General features: G+C 55.6%; 2 protein-coding genes and 1 pseudogene across 2 annotated transcripts; 1 reads left to right on the forward strand and 2 right to left on the reverse strand.

Annotated features, from left to right (window-relative positions):
* Positions 1 to 1,699: 1,699 nt before the first annotated feature.
* LOC142599870 (olfactory receptor 14J1-like) lies at positions 1,700 to 3,759 on the reverse strand (annotated as a pseudogene).
* Positions 3,760 to 3,932: 173 nt separating this feature from the next.
* LOC142599868 (olfactory receptor 14C36-like) lies at positions 3,933 to 4,922 on the reverse strand. The gene has a single exon (XM_075741623.1). It carries the CDS (start codon positions 4,866 to 4,868, stop codon positions 3,933 to 3,935), a length of 936 nt encoding a protein of 311 aa, XP_075597738.1. The 5' UTR covers positions 4,869 to 4,922.
* Positions 4,923 to 16,640: 11,718 nt separating this feature from the next.
* LOC142599871 (olfactory receptor 14J1-like) lies at positions 16,641 to 17,579 on the forward strand. The gene has a single exon (XM_075741625.1). It carries the CDS (start codon positions 16,656 to 16,658, stop codon positions 17,577 to 17,579), a length of 924 nt encoding a protein of 307 aa, XP_075597740.1. The 5' UTR covers positions 16,641 to 16,655.
* The last annotated feature ends 1,141 nt before the right edge of the window (positions 17,580 to 18,720 follow it).

The raw sequence follows: 18,720 nt of genomic DNA on the forward strand, positions 1-18,720 counted from the left end.
ACGTGATGCCATAGCCAACCACCACCCTCTTTGCGGCCCAGTACGTGAGCAGGTATCTTCAAAGAGCTCTCCAAGGAAAAGGTTCATTGCATCGTAGGTAAACACAGGTTGGAAGAGACCCCTGAACACTGCTGGGCCGGGTCTGGCGGGGATGGAGTTAACTTTCCCCACAGCAGCCCATGCTCTGCCGTGCTCCATGGCGAGACCGGTGTTGATCTCTCACCAATGTTTTGGCTGTTGCTGAGCAGTGCTCACACTACATGAAGGCTGTCTCTCCAATCCCACCGAAAGCTGGTAGGCTCGGGGTGGGCGAGTGGTTGGGAGGGGACACAGATGGGACAGCTTACCTGAATGGACCTATGAGTTTTTTCACCTTATTTTCCCCCTTGTCCCGCTGAGGATGGGGAGTGAGAGAGCAGCTTGCTGGGCACCTGATGGCCAGCCAAGTTTAAGCCACCAGAGTCATCTTGCCCAGCTCTCCTGCTATAGGCAGCGCTAACTAGGTGCGATTGCTCAAGGGCTCCCCGCAACTTGGCGTCATCCACAAAGGAGTTGAAAGTGGGTGAGGTGCTCCACAGGTGTGCTTCTTTTATACTGTGCATTTGAGGGCCCAGGCCAGAAAGTCACGGAAGGGTGAGGTAGCAGACAGGGGCATTTGCAATAAATCTGTCCAAGGCAGGTGAGATAAATCTCATGGGGACGGTGGGGGATGTTCCCAGAGTGCCACAGAGAAATGCCAGGGCTCTGTGAGGTGTCCACATCTGAGCTGGCTTCATGCACTCCTCACACACACAGGGGTGTTGAGAGGGACGAGTCCTTCCCTCGCCCAGGCAGAGGCAGTGCACTGCAGCGGTCGTAGTGTCTCTCTGGCCTCCTGTTGCCACTCCCAGAGGCTGGGAGGCACCTCAGCCCTGTGGTGTGTCGCCCTGCTCTGCACTCGTCTGAGGTGCCCCGTGGCATGAGGCATGGACACGGGCACCTCAGTTCAAGGAAGCACAGCCCAGCGCTGCATTCATTTCCCAGGGGACGTTACTCTCAAAGGGAAGTGACCTCAAGGCACTGTCTGTGCCACAGGCCATTGTGGCACCTCTGGGAACAGCTGATGGCAGTGTGCTCACTTGGGGACATCTCCCCACACATGCACGGTGGGTATGCTTAAGTCGCCTGTCTACAGTGCAGACATGGACTTCTCAGCTAGTCATTTGGTGTCCCTCTGGGGAGGGACAAACAACTTATGTGTGGTGGTCCTTTCAAAGGGCTGGTCTGTGACGATTGACCTGGGGCAGCTTCCCTGGGGGAAGGTCTTCCAAGATTTGGAAAGAGCAAGTGCTGTTCTCCCTGGCCATGCTGCTGTGCTGGGACTCTTTTCCCTTCCACCTCTGTGGACATGCACTGCCCCTACAGGTCCCGAGAAGGTCTGAGGATGGATCCTGGGCAAACAAGTCACTGCAGGGTACTTCATTTTATTTAAATATACAGAGATCATGGCTGCTGAAAGTCTCTGGGTCACGCAGTACTGGTAGGTACCGATGTAGAAATGGTAGGACTAATGCCATTTCTTTTTGGGAAACATTATCACAAGTAGAAAACCAAACACAAATACTCAAACCAACAAACAAAAAAAGAAAGACAAATGGCAAAACCCAGGAAAGCCTAGAGGGAGTTACATTATCAATAATAATCAGAAGAAGATGAGAATTTATGTCTTCGGAAAAAATCCAGTCATTACTTTCCTCAGGGCATCCATGAGTTCCTGGTTCCTCATGCTGTAGATGAGGGGCTTCACTGCTGGAGGCACCACCGAGTACAGAACTGCCACCACCAGGTCCAGGGATGGGGAGGAGATGGAGGGGGGCTTCAGGTAGGCAAACATGGCAGTGCTGACAAAGAGGGAGACCACGGCCAGGTGAGGGAGGCACGTGGAAAAGGCTTTGTGCCGTCCCTGCTCCGAGGGGATCCTCAGCACGGCCCTGAAGATCTGCACATAGGACACCACAATGAACACAAAACATCCAAATCCTAAAGAGAGGCTAAACTCAAGAAGCCCAACTTCCCTGAGGTCGGAGTGTGAGCAGGAGAGCTTGAGGATCTGGGGGATTTCACAGAAGAACTGTCCCACAGCATTGCCCTGGCAGAGGGGTATGGAAAATGTATTGGCCGTGTGCAGCAGAGCAGTGAGAAACCCACTGCCCCAGGCAGCTGCTGCCATGTGGACACAAGCTCTGCTGCCCAGGAGGGTCCCTGTGACGGGTTGACCCTGGCTGGGGGCCAGGTGCCCACCAGAGCTGCTTTATCACTCCCCTCCTTCATTAGACGGGGGAGAAAATGTATCATGAAAAGTTTATGGTCGAGATAAGGACAGGGAGAGATCACTCACTAATTATCATCACGAGCGAAACAGACTGAACTTAGAGAGGGAATTAACCTAATTTATTACTAAGCAAAACAGAGTAAAGGAATGAGAAATAAAGTCAAATCTTAAAACACCTGCCCCCACCCCTCCCATCTTCCCGGGCTCAACTTCACTCCCGGCTTCAACCTCTGCCCCCCTCAGCGGCACAGGGGGACAGGGAATGGGGGTTACGGTCAGTTCATCACACGTTGTTTCTGCCGCTTCTTCCTCCTCAGGGGGAGGACTCCTGTCATCGTTCCCCTGCTCCAGCATGGAGTCCCTCTCACGGGAGACAGTCCTTCACCAACTTCTCCAGCGTGGGTCTCTCCCACGGGGTGCAGACCTTCAGGAGCAGACTGCTCCAGCGTGGGTCCCCCACGGGGTCACAAGTCCTGCCAGCAAACCTGCTCCGGCGTGGGCTCCTCTCTCCACGGATCCACAGGTCCTGCCAGGAGCTTGCTCCAGCGCGGGCTTCCCACGGGGCCACAGCCTCCTTCAGGTGCCTCCACCTGCTCCGGCGTGGAGTCCTCCACGGGCTGCAGGTGGAATCTCTACGCCCCCTCATCCTTCCGCCATGGGCTGCAGGGGGACAGCCTGCTTCACCATGGTCTTCACCACGGGCTGCAGGGGGATCTCTGCTCCGGCGTCTGGAGCACCTCCTGCCCCTCCTTCTGCACTGACCTTGGTGTCTGCAGAGTTTCTTACATCTTCTCACTCCTCTCTCTGGCTGCAAAAGCGCTCTCTAACTGTTTTTTTCTCTTTCTTAACTATGTTATCACAGAGGCGCTGGTTGGCTTGGCCTTGGCCAGTGGCGGGTCCGTCTTGGAGCCGGCTGGCATTGGCTCTCTCAGACACAGGGGAAGCTTCTGGCAGCTTCTCACAGAAGCCACCCCTGTAGCCCCCCCGCCACCCACCCCGGCTACCAAAACCTGGCCACGCAAACCCAACACAGTCCCGTAGTACAGGGGTCAGCAGATGGCAATGGAGCGGTTGTAGGCCATGATGGTGAGAAGAGAAAACTCTGCTCCAACCAAGAAGACAAAGATAAAGACCTGTGAAGCACATCCCAACTAGGAGATGGTCCTGACATTGAAGAGGGAATTGGCCATGGATTTAGGGTGAGTAGTGGAGATGGAGCCCAGATGGAGGAGGGAGAGGTTGAGGAGGAAAAAGTACATCCCTCACACATTGCCCCTCGACCTCCTACCCTCAGCCCATGGAGAACCCCAGCACCGCAGCACGGCCTTGTGGGGGAAATTTCTTCAGCCTGTTCCTGACCTCATGTTTAGAAGTTCCCAACCTCCAGACACTGAAGTGAGAAAATTTCATTAGAGAGATGGACCACAGAAGGTACACACATGTACCATCGTGCGAGATGATAGATGAATGAAGGCCTCTGGGTCAGACAGGCAGCATTCATGTCTTTGCAGAAGTGTGGATGTAAACACTCCAGGGAAAACAGGATTATTGTAGATAAATTGCCCCAAGACAGAAGTTCCCCAAATGAATTAAAATTACTTTAATGAAGAGACATGGCTGCTTATTGCTGATGAAAGACTACTGATTGAAGAACTTTCTTCAGAGCGTCTTTGAGCTCCTTATTCCTCATGCTGTAGATGAGGGGGTTCACTGCTGGAGGCACCACCGAGTACAGAACTGTCACCACCAGGTCCAGGGATGGAGAGGAGATGGAGGGGGGCTTCAGGTATGAAAACATGCAAGTGCTGATGAACAGTGAGATGACAGCCAAGTGAGGGAGGCACGTGGAAAAGGCTTTGTGCCGTCCCTGCTCCGAGGGGATCCTCAGCACGGCCCTGAAGATCTGCACATAGGACACCACAATGAACACAAAACAACCAAAAGCTAAAGACAAACTAACCACAAGAAGCCCAGCTTCCCTGAGGTAGGAGTGTGAGCAGGAGAGCTTGAGGATCTGGGGGATTTCACAGAAGAACTGTCCCACAGCATTGCCCTGGCAGAGGGGTATGGAAAATGTATTGGCCGTGTGCAGCAGAGCAGTGAGAAACCCACTGCCCCAGGCAGCTGCTGCCATGTGGACACAAGCTCTGCTGCCCAGGAGGGTCCCGTAGTGCAGGGGGTGGCAGATGGCAACGTAGCGGTCGTAGGCCATGACGGTCAGAAGAGAAAACTCTGCTACTACCAAAAAGCCAAACATAAAGACCTGTGCAGCACATCCCAAGTAGGAGATGGCCCTGGTGTCCCAGAGGGAATTGGCCATGGACTTGGGGAGAGTGGTGGAGATGGAGCCCAGGTCCAGAACAGAGAGGCTGATGAGGAAGAAGTACATGGGGGTGTGGAGGTGATGGTCACAGGCTATGGTGGTGATGATGAGGCCGTTGCCCAGGAGGGCAGCCAGGTAGATGCCCAGGAAGAGCCAGAAGTGCAAGAGCTGCAGCTGCCGCGTGTCTGCAAAGGCCAGGAGGAGGAACTGGGTGATGGAGCTGCCGTTGGACATCTGCTGCTTTTAGGCATGGGGGACTGTTTGAGGAGGAAAACAGAGTAAGTTAGGTGAGATTAAGTGAGCAATAGCAGAGCCATTCCCTGTAACACCTCTCACGGCTACACACAGAGACTTTTCTAGAAGATCTTCCTTCAGCTCTGTGACTGGAGATCTGCTTGGTGCTGGCTGAGTGTGTGGTGAGGAGCAGGACCTCTGCAAGCTGGTGACCAAGGAGTCAGCCCTGCTCTGCAGCAGTGGCTTCATGGGAATGGTGCGGGCAGGGGCCAGTCCTGGAGTTCCACTTTGTCATATGAAATCACTGCTAACGCCAAAGGGCTTGTCAGCACCTGCACTCCCAGAGCTAAGGAACCAGGATGGCAGAAAGCAGTATGAAGCATTTAGAGTTTTTCTTACAGCTCCCCCCATCTCCCCTGGGGATTGTTCTTGGCTGTCAGAAACCCTCAGCATTTCTGCTGCACTCAGGGAGAGCCGAGCGAGGCAAGAGGATTGCCTGTGGCTTTGTGCAGAGCAGGGGGAGCTGCTCTGTCTCTGCGTCTGGTTCCCAGCAGCCCGGGGCTTGCCCCTTGCTGAGATGGAGGACCATCACACTCCCATGCTACCCGGAAAAGCCACCAGACACTGCTGAGAGCAGAGGGATCCACCTCAGACCACTAATGCCTCCCCCTTTCTTAAGATCTCCGCACCCCGTTTCCAGCCAAGGACACGCAGGGCTGATGGTGCCCCCTGGAAGGCAGCTCCGGGCTTGGAAGGACACCCCAAGGAGATAGCCAGCTGTGCTCCTGATGGCATCTGAGGAAGGCAGAGCCAGAGAGGCAGAGGCAACAATGTTGGGCAGCGTCCCTTCGTCCCTGGGTAGTGGGCAAGGGGCGCATGGCAGGAGAGATGCCCTTCATCTCTTCTGCTGGCAGGTGGAGGAGAAGGGGACGCCCTGGGCTGAGGGCTGTGCTGGCTGGGAGAGGAGAGCAGAGGGCTGTTGCTCAGGGAAGGCATGTGCAGGGCAGGGCATGGCCGGGAGGTGCCCACATCTCCCCTGCCCCGGGCTGTGCCTGCGCACTTCCCACCCTCCCTGCCCAGCTCTGCTGCCTGGACCTCTCCCAGCTGGCAGCTCTTGCTCTGGCCCCACATCTCTTCCCTGCCAGTGCTCACAGAGCCCAGCCCAGCCCCTGTGTGCCCAGCTCTGCCCTGCAGCCTCTCCCTGTCTGCAGGGGCTCAAGAGCAGCAGCTCACACCAACCCTGATGAACCTGCACAGGGGATGCTCTGGGCACCTCCAGGGTGCTGGCGGCTGAAGGCACTTGCTCAGCTCTCTAGGACACCTCCGGGTGATGATGGTTTCGGAGTCTCAGCCCTTTTGCAATATTGGGGAGTCAGGGAAGCAGAGGCTCAAGCAGGAAAGCCTTGCCCTGAACGGACTCCTGGAAAGTCCCCTGGGAAATAACCTGGGCATGACCTGGAGCTGTGAGCAGCGCTGTCCCACGCAGCAGCCTCTCAGCAGCAGCAGCAGCAGCAGCAGGAGCAGCAGGACCCTGCCTTGCCCTGCCGAGGGTTGCTCCTTCCACCCACAGCTTCTCCCCAGTGCTGCGGGAAGCTCTCGGGGAAGGCTGAGTGCTGACCCTGGCAGGCGGCAGAGTCCCTGCCCCGGCACACAGCCCCTGGGGCGCAGGGACCCTGCTGGCAAGGACAGCCCTGGGCACCCCTGCCTGCACAGCCAGCTTCATACCCCTGCAGCCGTCCACAGCAGAAGGCAGCCCTCATGCCTTGTCCCTCTGATGGGGCAGCAGGGCATCCCTGCTCTGCAGCACGTCCTCCTGCTCTGTGCTGCACAAACTCTCAGAGTCCTCCTGACACAGCCCACAACCTGTCAGCTCTACCAGCTGGAGGAGATCCCTCCAGGCACTGAAGCTGCCTTGCCCTGCACCCACAGACTTACCGCGTCGAGGGCTGTGAAGATTTCTCCTCCAGGGAGCTCTCAGCATCCTCCCGCTCCCAGCTGCCTTGAAGCTCTCTCAGCCTCGCAGGTCTCCTCTCGCTGCCTGCAGGCAGTGCCCTCAGCCCTGCTCCTGGGCAGAGCTGTCTCTCTGCAGCGCTGCCCACGGGCCATGAGCTCCCTCCATCCCAGGAGCCCGGCCCAGCTCAGCAGCAGAGGACCAGCCCAAGGTGGCACTTTCTCTGTCCCTCTGGGCTCCCTCCAGGTGTCCCTGGGGCTTCAGGGGAACCTGCTCTGAAACAGCCTGAAGGAACCACTCATGTTCCTTCTCTCAGCGGGGGAGAGACACTTTCTTCCAGCAAATGGTGGACACCTCTGCAGCTTGGCGAGGTCTGTCCCTTCCCTAGCCAGGACATGTAGGGCAGTCCATGGGGAGGACAAACATCACACCGGGGTCTCCTGCCTACACTTGCCAAGCTCTGGTTTTTACTCACCCCTTGATAACAAGTCAAGGAAGAGACCCAAACTGTTCCCAGTGGGCCTGTCAGCAGCACCTTGTCATTGCTGGAGATCAGCTTCACCTCTGGCAAAGGCCCCCAGGGGCAGCAGAGGCACCACTGACAAAAACCCTCTTTGCTGCCAGGGCTGCCCTTCCCAGCCCTGTTTCTCTCTGGCCTGGGGGACAGCAGGGCTTGCTCACTCTCCTGGCATCCAGTTTCAGCTTGATGTTTCCATCTGCCAACCACTCAGGCATGTCTCTGCTCGGAAGCAAAGCCTCTGCACACACACAGGGGCTTGGAGCCTTGGCACCAGGTTTCCCTGAGGCAAGTCAGAGCTTGGCCTGGAGGCACACCTCCCGTGCTACAGCCAAAATGTTCACCTGTGGCCTCAGGTGAGGTCAAAGACAGGGCCACCTGGAGCCTGTGCTTTTTGACATCCATGGAGTACCTGCCCTGGTGTGGTGGGACACGTCACACAGCTTGGGGTGCTGCAGTGGGTGGGTACAGGCTTTTCAGGAGAGACAGGCTGGGAGGGTTAGGAGTGGGCTTCCCTCTAAATGAAGAAGGTACTTGGATGTCTGGAGCTCCTTGGTGGGACAGGGGACAAGCTGGGAGAGCCCTTGTGGGTGAGCATCAGAGGAGAGGCCAGTAAAGGTGGAATTGATGGTGGGAGATCACCCCACAGATGAAGAAGTAAACATGGACCTCTGTAAGCACCCCAAGGAAGACCCTCCACGTAGAAGCCTGGTTCTCACCGGGGGTCTTTCATGACCATGGCATTTTCTGGAAGGGGAACACAGCAGGATGCCAAGAGCCCAGGCTGTTTCTGGAGTGTCTTGGGACAATTTCTCAGCACCGCTGGCAGATGGGCCAACAAGGGTAATGGAAGCCTGGATGTGATGCTTACAAGCAAGGCAGAGCTGGCCAGGGCTGAGAAGACTGGCTGGCCTGGCCTGGCAATGGTGGGGTGCCAGTGCCCAAGGAGAGTGAGGAAGGCTTCGAGAAGACTCCAGACCCCAGAGCTGCGAGAAGCAGGCTTGTGTGTGTTTTGGGGAGATTTAGTGGGGATCCAATGGACAGCAGCACTGAAGGGCAGCAGAGCTCAGTAGAGCTGGTCTTCAAGAACAGCATCCTCCAAGCTCAGCAATGGTCTGCATTAGATCTCAGTTGAGTCTTGGACGGGGTTTCAAGGGCATCATGATGAGTGTTTACGGCTTCAGGAGGAGTTACAGAAGCAGCAGAACCCTTACCAGTCCATGGGACCAGAGGATCTGCATCCCAGGGTGCTGAGAGAGCAAGACGATGTCACAGGGAGGCCAGTCTCCATCATGGAGGAAAAGTCCTGGAGACTGCGGGGACTCCCTGACGACTGGCACCTTTCCAAGAGGCCCCGAGGATGATCTGGGGAACTAAAGGCTGCTGAGCTTCCCTTTGGCTGAGGGACATGTACCAGAGCATATCCTCTTGGAGAGCAGTTCTGGGGGTGTGACAGAGGAGGTGGCGGGATGACCCCCGGGCTGATTCTGCCTGACCATCCTCATTGCTTCCTCTGATGAAAGGACCGCAGCTGTGGGTGAGGGGAGAGCAGTGCGGGTATTTCACCAGGACACCGGCAAGGCTTTCCACACCATCCCCCACAAGGGTCTCTTCTCACGAACAAACCTGCTGGAGGGATGGGTCAATAGGGACCTTTGTGATCTGCAGCAAGGGCAAATCCAAAGTGCTGCCCCTAGGGTGGATGAGCCCCTTGAAGTGACACAGCTTAGGGACATCCTGGCTGGGTTACAGCTCTGCAGAACAATTTCTCCTCTCCAAGTGTTGGGAGAAATGGGGTTTGGAATTGGGCTGTATAAATCTCTATTTACATAGAGGGAGAGAACGTGTCATCATCTTGCTTGTCCATGTCCATGGCCTATGACAAAAGCCATGTGAACTTGGAGATCACTCTGATAAATTCTGCACATGAACCCTCCTTGCATAGTTCTTAGAGAGATCTTTTCTGTCTATGTTTCAACAGTTGCCTCATATCTTCATTCCAAGGGTGATGCAGTCACCCCCACAGAAGTGGTCACTGCCTCCAAGACACACGGGGGTAGGTAAAGCCCTTACGTGGGACAGGGAAATGTGACCCAGGACCTAGGGGAGCCTTCCTGAAGCAGGAGCTGGTGGCCAGGCAGAGAAGGCCAAGGCATCTCGCTTGAGGGAACTCATTTCTCTCTCTTGACTAGACAAGGAAGCCTGGGCAAGTGCACCCAAGGTGTCCAAAAACTAACAGTTGTTATTGGCACTTAAGAAACACCCTGCTGTGTCTGCGTGCAGCTCGTTCTCCAAGTAAAGCCGGTGGATGTTGGTGCCAACGGGCTGAAACTTGCAGCTGCAAACTTCAGTGGGGAATGCTCGGATGGGAACAGGGCTACTGTAAGGTGGCTGAAGGGAAAACGGTGGGGTTGGAGGGTAGGGATGAAGGCTCTTCACAGAGTGTCTGACAGAAAGGCTCAGACATAGTCAGTCTCCATCAGCAGACACGCAGGATCAATATCAATTGGAAATTGTGGCTATCACATCACCTGGAAGCAAAAAAATCAAGAGAAGTGGGAAAAATCTGTTCCTATTGTTATTTAGCATTGACATCTTTTCACTGCGACTACACTCCTGAAATCTCTCTAATTAACCACCGAAGAAGTGAGGAATAACGAAAATGATGGCCTGAGACTTGGCTTGTTAGGAGGTTTTGCATGTTAATGAGCCCTCTGGTGCAGAGCTCCTGAACTGCAGGTCCTGAAAGAAGTTGGAACAAGCCTCTAGAGAGCTACACGTCAGAAGAGAACCCCAGGGTTTCTGAGGGTGTTCGCAGGCCCCATTGAGGGAGATCGCTGAAGAGAGCATGGAGGGAATGATGAGAAGAGGTGACCATCCTGGGGGCTGATGAAGCAGGAAGTTAGAGGTGATGGATGGAAGCAGAACATGAAATGTAGATGTGATTGTGAAAGCTCTTGACTTGTCTCATCGAGCAGGCCAGGCAAGTCGTGACCCCCAGCCCCTGGGCATGGGGACCCTTTCCCTCATGGGATGCTCAGGGCTCTTCCTGGGGGCAGGGAGCAGTGAGGGTGTGCGATGCTGAGTGCAGGACAGCAGTTGGACACATGCAAGGCTCGAAGGGGGTGAGAAGGCTAAAAAGCTCTGGGGCTGCACGTCCTCCTGCTGCTGCTGCTGCCTGCAAGTCAAAACTCAACCTCTTTCACTTCAGCATCAGACCCCCTCCCACTCTGCTATTCCAGGTCTTCTTCCAGCCTTTAACACACTCATAGCTACACACACCCCACTCTCTCCCTGCCCTCCCATGTGTCTCACCAACCCTTCCCTCTTCCCCTGCACTGATGGGACATCACCGCACTTGGTTTCAAGTCCCTGCAGCCACTTCCTCTAGGCTTCCCCATCAGTTTCCTCTTTCCATAAGCTGCTCTCCTGACATCTCTCTTTTCCTGACTCTTGGTATGGACAGTCTCGGACTTGAATCAGAGAATCCTAGAATCTTTAAGGTTGGAAAAGACCTCTAGGATCATCAAGTCCAACTGTCAACCCAACACCACCATGTCCACTAGACCATGTCCTGAAGTGCCACGTCTACATGCTTTTTGAACACCTCCAGGGATGGTGACTCCACCACCTCTCTGGGGAGCCTGTTCCAATGTCTGACCACCCTTTCAGGGAAGAAATTTTTCCCAAGTATCCAACCTAAAGCTCCCCTGGAGAAATTTGAGGCCATCTCACTTGTTGCTTGGGAGAAGAGACCAACACCCACCTCACCACAACCTCTTTTCAGGTAGTTGTAGAGAGTGATAAGGTTCTCCCCTCAGCCTCCTCTTCTCCACACTAAACAACCCCACTTCCCTCAGCCGCTTCTTGTAAGACTTGTGCTCCAGTCCCTTCACCAGCTTTGTTGCCCTTCTCTGGACATTCTCCAGCACCTCAACGTCCTTCTTGTACTGAGGGGCCCAAAACTGAACACAGTACTCGACGTGTGGCCTCACCAGTGCCCAGTACAGGGGGACGATAATGTCCCTACTCCTGCTGGCCACACTAGTCCTGATACTAGCCAGGATGCGGTTGGCCTTCTTGGCCACCTGGGCACACTGCTCCTCATGTTCAGCCAGATGTTAACCAGCACACCCAGGTCCTTTTCCTCCAGGCAGCTGCTTTCCAGCCACTCTGCCCCAAGCCTGTAGTGTTGCCTGGAATTGGTGTGACTCAAGTGCAGGACCCAGCACTTGGCCTTGTTAAACCTCATCCAGCTGGCCTCGGCCCATCGATCCAGCTTGTCCAGATCCCTCTGCAGAGCCTTCCTACCCTCAAGCACATCGACACTCCCTCCCAACTTAGTGTCATCCACAAACAGACTGAGGGTGCACTTGATCCCCTCATCTGGGACTTCACCTTTTAGCCAGGACTGTTGATAAATGATGAAGGGTGGCTTGGCAAGCTCCTCCACCAGCTCCCTCAGCACTCTCAAGTGGATCCCATCCAGCCTCATAGGCTTGTGAGTGTCCAGGTGGCATAGCAGGTCGTGAACTGCTTCCTCCTGCATCATAGAATCATAGAATCATAGAATGGTTTGGGTTGGAAGGTACTTCAAAGATCATCTAGTTCCAAGCCCCCTGCTACAGGAAGGGACACCCTCCACTAGACCACGTTGGCCAATAAATCCCCCCATCATGGGGGGTTTATTCTGCTCTCCATCCCTGTCTTCCAGCTCAGGGGGCTGATTGTCCCGGGGGCAGCTGGTCTGACTAGTAAAGACTGAGGCAAAGGCGGCATTAAGTACCTCCGTCTTTTCTTCATCCTTGGTGGCCATGCTCCCCTCCGCATCCCATAAAGGATGGAGATTCCCCTTGGCTCTCTTTTTGTTGTTCATGTGCTTGTAAAAACATTTTTTTGTTATCCCTTACAACAGTGGCCAGAGTGAGCTCTAACTGGGCTTTTGTCTTTCTCATTTTCCCTCTGCACGACCTAGCGAGATCCCTGTACTCTTCCTGAGTTGCCGGCCCCTTCTTCCAAGACAGGTAGACTCTCCTTTTTTCCCAGAGTCCCAGCAGAAGCTCCCTGTTCAGCCAGGCCGGTCGTCTTCCCCGCCGGTTCGTCTTACGGCACATAGGGACAGCCTGCTCCTGCGCCTTCTTGACTTCCTTCTTGAAGAATGCCCAGCCTTCCTGGACCCCTTTGCCCTTCAGCATTTTCTCCCAAGGGACTCTCTCAACCAGTGTCCTGAGCAGGCCAAAGTCTGCCCTCCGGAAGTCCCTGGTAGCGATTTTGCTGACCCCCTTCCTTACTTCACCAAGGACTGAAATCTCTTATCATTTCATGGTCACCAAGCCCAAGATGGCCTCCCACCACCACATCTCCCACCAGTCCTTCTCTGTCGGTAAAGGGCAGGTCAAGCGAGGCGCCTCGCCTGGTAGGCTCGCTTACCAGCTGTGTCAGAAAGTTATCTTCCACGCACTCTAGAAACCTCCTAGACTGTTTCCTCTCTGCCCTGTTGTATTTCCAGCAGACATCCGGCAAGTTGAAGTCCCCACGAGAACAAGGGCTAGCGATTGTGAGACATCTGCCAGCCGCTTGTAGAATGCTTCATCTACCTCTTCATGCTGGTTGGGTGGTCTACAACAGAATCCCAGCAGGATATCTGCCTTGTGGGTACCATCCTTGCAGACCAGCTCTACGGAGCTCTGCTGCCCTTCCCTGCTGCTCACATGGCATACCCCGCTTCCTGGTCACAGAACAGGCCCCAGAGTCTGCTCCTCTGAGGGCTGCCATCGGCACACTTCTCTTCTTCCTTACTGCCCTTGGGAGGGGAGACCCCTCTGTTGACTCTTTTGGGTCACAACAGCCAAGGCTGACACTGGCTGTGACATCCAGTGAGACAACCTTGCCAGCCTCTCCTCTGGTCCCACCCACAAGGGCTCAGCCAACCTCTCCATCCTGTAGAGGAGCTCCACGCATCTAAGCAGGTCCTTCACAATGAGGGCACCCCCTTTCCTGATCTCTCTGACACGGCTCTCCTGATCATCCCGTATGCACCCATCACAGCACCCCAACCACGAGAGCTGTTCCCACAGGCCTCAGCTGTTATTGCCTCCAAGTGGAATGAAGAGAGACACGGGGCTCCAGCCCATCCTGCCCGTGCCCCTGAAGGCTTGTGCTGGAGGTGAAGCTGCTCTCAGGAAGGAAGAGATAACGTTGGAAATGTCCTTGGCTGTGGACATCCTGTGATACCCGGCACAATGAAAGTCATCGGCCTGACCCACCACTGTGACATCCAGGGGATGGTTAATCGATGGGGCAGAGAAGAACCATCAGAGTCGGAGAGGGAATGCACATGAGCGGAGACCCTGGTGTGACGTGCTTCGTAGTCATGCCCCGCCCAGCACCTACTGGAAAGAGAAGGGAACAAGCTTACGTCAGTGCGGTGGTGTGATCCAGTCATTGGCCCCAAGGCACCGAATCTGTCGGAGATGCCCTGGGTGCTGCCTGTCACACAACCTGTCCGAATGGGGATGGCGTTCCTGTAGAGGACCTGTGCTGTCCACGTCAGCAGCGTGGAGTTGTGCTGCAGAGCCCTGGCATCTCACGTAGCACCACAGGCCTCTGTCTGGGTATTGAATTAAGCTTCAGCTGCCGCGAATTAGGTTAGACCATGGGAGTGCAAGGGATGCACTTGAGAAAACTGCCATTAGACTCAAAGGGTGAGCAGAAGATCCAGTTGATGGTGAAGAGAAAGAGAAACAGAGCTCTCCTGATGCTGCATGGCTCCTTTTGCTCAGCTGAATGCCTCTGTAGGCAGCCCTGGACATAAGGAATGTCGACAGGTTCACTTGTCCTAAACAAGGGCAACTGCTGTCATTCCACCTGGCAAATGGAATTTCCCATCATCCTCCAAGAAGATGCCCCTAGACGCTGCCCTGTCTCTCTGAACTGCTCTGTTAGAGCTTGGAGTCACCTGCACATTTCTTGGACCAGCTCCTGATCCCCAAATGTCACCAGGTGGTTGTGTGTGAAGAGCTCACTCCTGGTCTCCATCTCCATTACTACCATGGAGAAAAAGATCAGTGATTGCTTCAGGGTGTTTCAGAGCAGGTTCCCCTGGAGCCCCAGGGACACCTGGAGGCAGCCCAGAGGGGACAGAGAAAGTGCCACCTTGGGCTGGTCCTCTGCTGCTGAGCTGGGCCGGGCTCCTGGGATGGAGGGAGCTCATGGCCCGTGGGCAGCGCTGCAGAGAGACAGCTCTGCCCAGGAGCAGGGCTGAGGGCACTGCCTGCAGGCAGCGAGAGGAGACCTGCGAGGCTGAGAGAGCTTCAAGGCAGCTGGGAGCGGGAGGATGCTGAGAGCTCCCTGGAGGAGAAATCTTCACAGCCCTCGACGTGGTAAGTCTGTGGGTGCAGGGCAAGGCAGCTTCAGTGCCTGGAGGGATCTCCTCCAGCTGGTAGAGCTGACAGGTTGTGGGCTGTGTCAGGAGGACTCTGAGAGTTTGTGCAGCACAGAGCAGGAGGACGTGCTGCAGAGCAGGGATGCCCTGCTGCCCCATCAGAGGGACAAGGCATGAGGGCTGCCTTCTGCTGTGGACGGCTGCAGGGGTATGAAGCTGGGTGTGCAGGCAGGGGTGCCCAGGGCTGTCCTTGCCAGCAGGGTCCCTGCGCCCCAGGGGCTGTGTGCCGGGGCAGGGACTCTGCCGCCTGCCAGGGTCAGCACTCAGCCTTCCCCGAGAGCTTCCCACAGCACTGGGGAGAAGCTGTGGGTAGAAGGAGCAACCCCCGGCAGGGCAAGGCAGGGTCCTGCTGCTCCTGCTGCTGCTGCTGCTGCTGCTGAGAGGCTGCTGCGTGGGACAGCGCTGCTCAGAGCTCCAGGTCATGCCCAGGTTATTTCCCAGGGGACTTTCCAGGAGTCCGTTCAGGGCAAGGCTTTCCTGCTTGAGCCTCTGCTTCCCTGACTCCCCAGTATTGCAAAAGGGCTGAGACTCCAAAACCATCATCACCCTGAGGTGTCCTAGAGAGCTGAGCAAGTGCCTTCAGCCGCCAGCACCCTGGAGGTGCCCAGAGCATCCCCTGTGCAGTTTCATCAGGGTTTGTGTGAGCTGCTGCTCTTGAGCCCCTGCAGACAGGGAGAGGCTGCAGGGCAGAGCTGGGCACACAGGGGCTGGGCTGGGCTCTGTGAGCACTGGCAGGGAAGAGATGTGGGGCCAGAGCAAGAGCTGCCAGCTGGGAGAGGTCCAGGCAGCAGAGCTGGGCAGGGAGGGTGGGAAGTGCGCAGGCACAGCCCGGGGCAGGGGAGATGTGGGCACCTCCCGGCCATGCCCTGCCCTGCACATGCCTTCCCTGAGCAACAGCCCTCTGCTCTCCTCTCCCAGCCAGCACAGCCCTCAGCCCAGGGCGTCCCCTTCTCCTCCACCTGCCAGCAGAAGAGATGAAGGGCATCTCTCCTGCCATGCGCCCCTTGCCCACTACCCAGGGACGAAGGGACGCTGCCCGACATTGTTGCCTCTGCCTCTCTGGCTCTGCCTTCCTCAGATGCCATCAGGAGCACAGCTGGCTATCTCCTTGGGGTGTCCTTCCAAGCCCGGAGCTGCCTTCCAGGGGGCACCATCAGCCCTGCGTGTCCTTGGCTGGAAACGGGGTGCGGAGATCTTAAGAAAGGGGGAGGCATTAGTGGTCTGAGGTGGATCCCTCTGCTCTCAGCAGTGTCTGGTGGCTTTTCCGGGTAGCATGGGAGTGTGATGGTCCTCCATCTCAGCAAGGGGCAAGCCCAGGGCAGCTGGGAACCAGATGCAGAGACAGAGCAGCTCCCCCTGCTCTGCACAAAGCCACAGGCAATCCTCTTGCCTCGCTCGGCTCTCCCTGAGTGCAGCAGAAATGCTGACGGTTTCTGACAGCCAAGAACACTGCCCAGGGGAGATGGGGGGAGCTGTCAAAAATCCAGAAAATGTCTCACACTGCCTTGTGCCATCCTGGTTCCTTAGCTCTGGAGTGCAGATGCTGACAAGCCCTTTGCCGTTAGCAGTGATTTCATATGACACAGTCGAACTCCAGGACTGGCCCCTGCCCACACCATTCCCATGAACCCACTGCTGCAGAGCAGGGCTGACTCCTTGGTCAACAGCTTGCAGAGGTCCTGCTCCTCACCACAGACTCAGCCAGCACCAAGCAGAGCTCCAGTCACAGAGCTCAAGGAAGATCTTCTAGAAAAGTCTCTGTGTGTAGCAGTGAGAGGTGGTATAGGGAACTGGCTCTGGATTTTCTCACAGATGTCTAACCTAAATTACTTTTGTTGTCCTTCTGAAACAGTCCCCCATTCCTAAAAGCAGCAGATGTCCAACGGCAGCTCCATCACCCAGTTCCTCCTCCTGGCCTTTGCAGACACACGGCAGCTGCAGCTCTTGCACTTCTGGCTCTTCCTGGGCATCTACCTGGCTGCCCTCCTGGGCAACGGCCTCATCATCACCACCATAGCCTGCGACCACCGCCTCCACACCCCCATGTACTTCTTCCTCCTCAACCTCTCCCTCCTGGACCTGGGCTCCATTTCCACCACTCTCCCCAAATCCATGGCCAATTCCCTCTGGGACACCAGGGACATCTCCTATGCAGGATGTGCTGCACAGCTCTTTCTGTTTGCTGTCTTCGTTGCAGCAGAGTTTTCTCTTCTCACCGTCATGGCCTACGACCGCTACGTTGCCATCTGCCACCCCCTGCACTACGGGACCCTCCTGGGCAGCAGAGCTTGTGTCCACATGGCAGCAGCTGCCTGGGGCAGTGGGTTTCTCAATGCTCTGCTGCACACGGCCAATACATTTTCCATACCCCTCTGCCAGGGCAATGCTGTGGGACAGTTCTTCTGTGAAATCCCCCAGATCCTCAAGCTCTCCTGCTCACACTCCTACCTCAGGGAAGTTGGGCTTCTTGTGGTTAGTTTGTCTTTAGCTTTTGGGTGTTTTGTGTTCATTGTGGTGTCCTATGTGCAGATCTTCAGGGCCGTGCTGAGGATCCCCTCGGAGCAGGGACGGCACAAAGCCTTTTCCACGTGCCTCCCTCACCTGGCCGTGGTCTCCCTCTTTGTCAGCACTGCCATGTTTGCCTACCTGAAGCCCCCCTCCAAGTCGTCCCCATCCCTGGATTTGGTGGTGGCAGTTCTGTACTCGGTGGTGCCTCCAGCAGTGAACCCCCTCATCTACAGCATGAGGAACCAGCAGCTCAAGGATGCAGTGTGGAAAGTGGTGACTGGGTGTTCTTAAGCAACAGTAAACTGACCATCTTCTTCTGCGTACAATTCCTGATTCAGGATCTACCTGTCTTGTCTGACCCAGAGAGTGCGTGAGGAGGAGCTGTGCTCTCTGTGGTTTAAACCAAAATACAGGTCCCAGAAGTGACCTCTTGATCTGGGATTCTTTCTCTGAGAACTTCTCTGGAGCTGCAGGGGCAGTGCCTGTGTGCAGAGGTGGAGGGGAAAAGAGTCCCACCACAGCAACGCTGCCAGGGATCACCACCACCACCGCTTGGTCTTTCCCGCGCTGCTCTCTTCCCACCTCTGTACTCTCCTGCTGAGCCTTTGTGTCGGTGTAAGGCCTGAGAGCAGTGGCAGGTTGATCATGGTCCTGCTGTGTGACAGACCTTTGCCAGCAGGCAGGGACAAGCCATGGGCGCTTCTGTGACAGAGCTGACGTTCATAACAGCGTTTCCATAATGAAGGGGTTCTCCCAAGGGCAGTGCCTGAAGGCTTGGGTCTGCTTCTAACGTTTTTCTCAAGAACTTGCCCAGGAAAATGCACCAGAGAGAAAATGCCAGCAAACACCTAAAGTGAGTGAGTGTGCATGGCGGGGGCACATGGCTGTGTCCTCGCCCAGCAGTTACACTCAGCAGTTAGCCTGACATGTTAGAAAGACTTGGGGAAATGAATCTCTATCATCATTGTTGTCGTCGTCATCATCTTCATCATCTTCGTTGTCCTATTCAATATTATTTTAGTGTTATTGTTATTGTGATCTCCTGTAATTAACCTAGTAAACTGTCTTTATCTCAAATCAGGAGCGTTTTTTCCATTCTCCTCCCCATCCCCTGGGGGGTGGAGGGGTGAGCGAGTGTCTGTGTGGTGTGTAACTGCCAGCTGGGCTTAAACCACAACATCTGGTCTGACCCTTCTTGGAGCAGGACGTTGGTCAAGGTGCCTTGCAGCCTGAACAATGTTCTCCTTCATTCCCCTTCAGGTTTGCCAAGTCAGGAAAGCTCTGTGGTTCTCTCTGACCACAGAAGTCATTCACATCAGGGGCAGGGCTGCTTCACAGGTGACACCAAACAGCCCTGACCACATCCTTTCCTTCCTTTGTCACTCCATTTTCCCTCTCCCCTCAATACCACAACTGCTTCACTTTTGCTACT

This window comes from Balearica regulorum, unplaced genomic scaffold, assembly GCF_011004875.1.
Source record: "Balearica regulorum gibbericeps isolate bBalReg1 unplaced genomic scaffold, bBalReg1.pri scaffold_99_arrow_ctg1, whole genome shotgun sequence".
In the NCBI taxonomy this organism is placed as follows: domain Eukaryota; kingdom Metazoa; phylum Chordata; class Aves; order Gruiformes; family Gruidae; genus Balearica; species Balearica regulorum.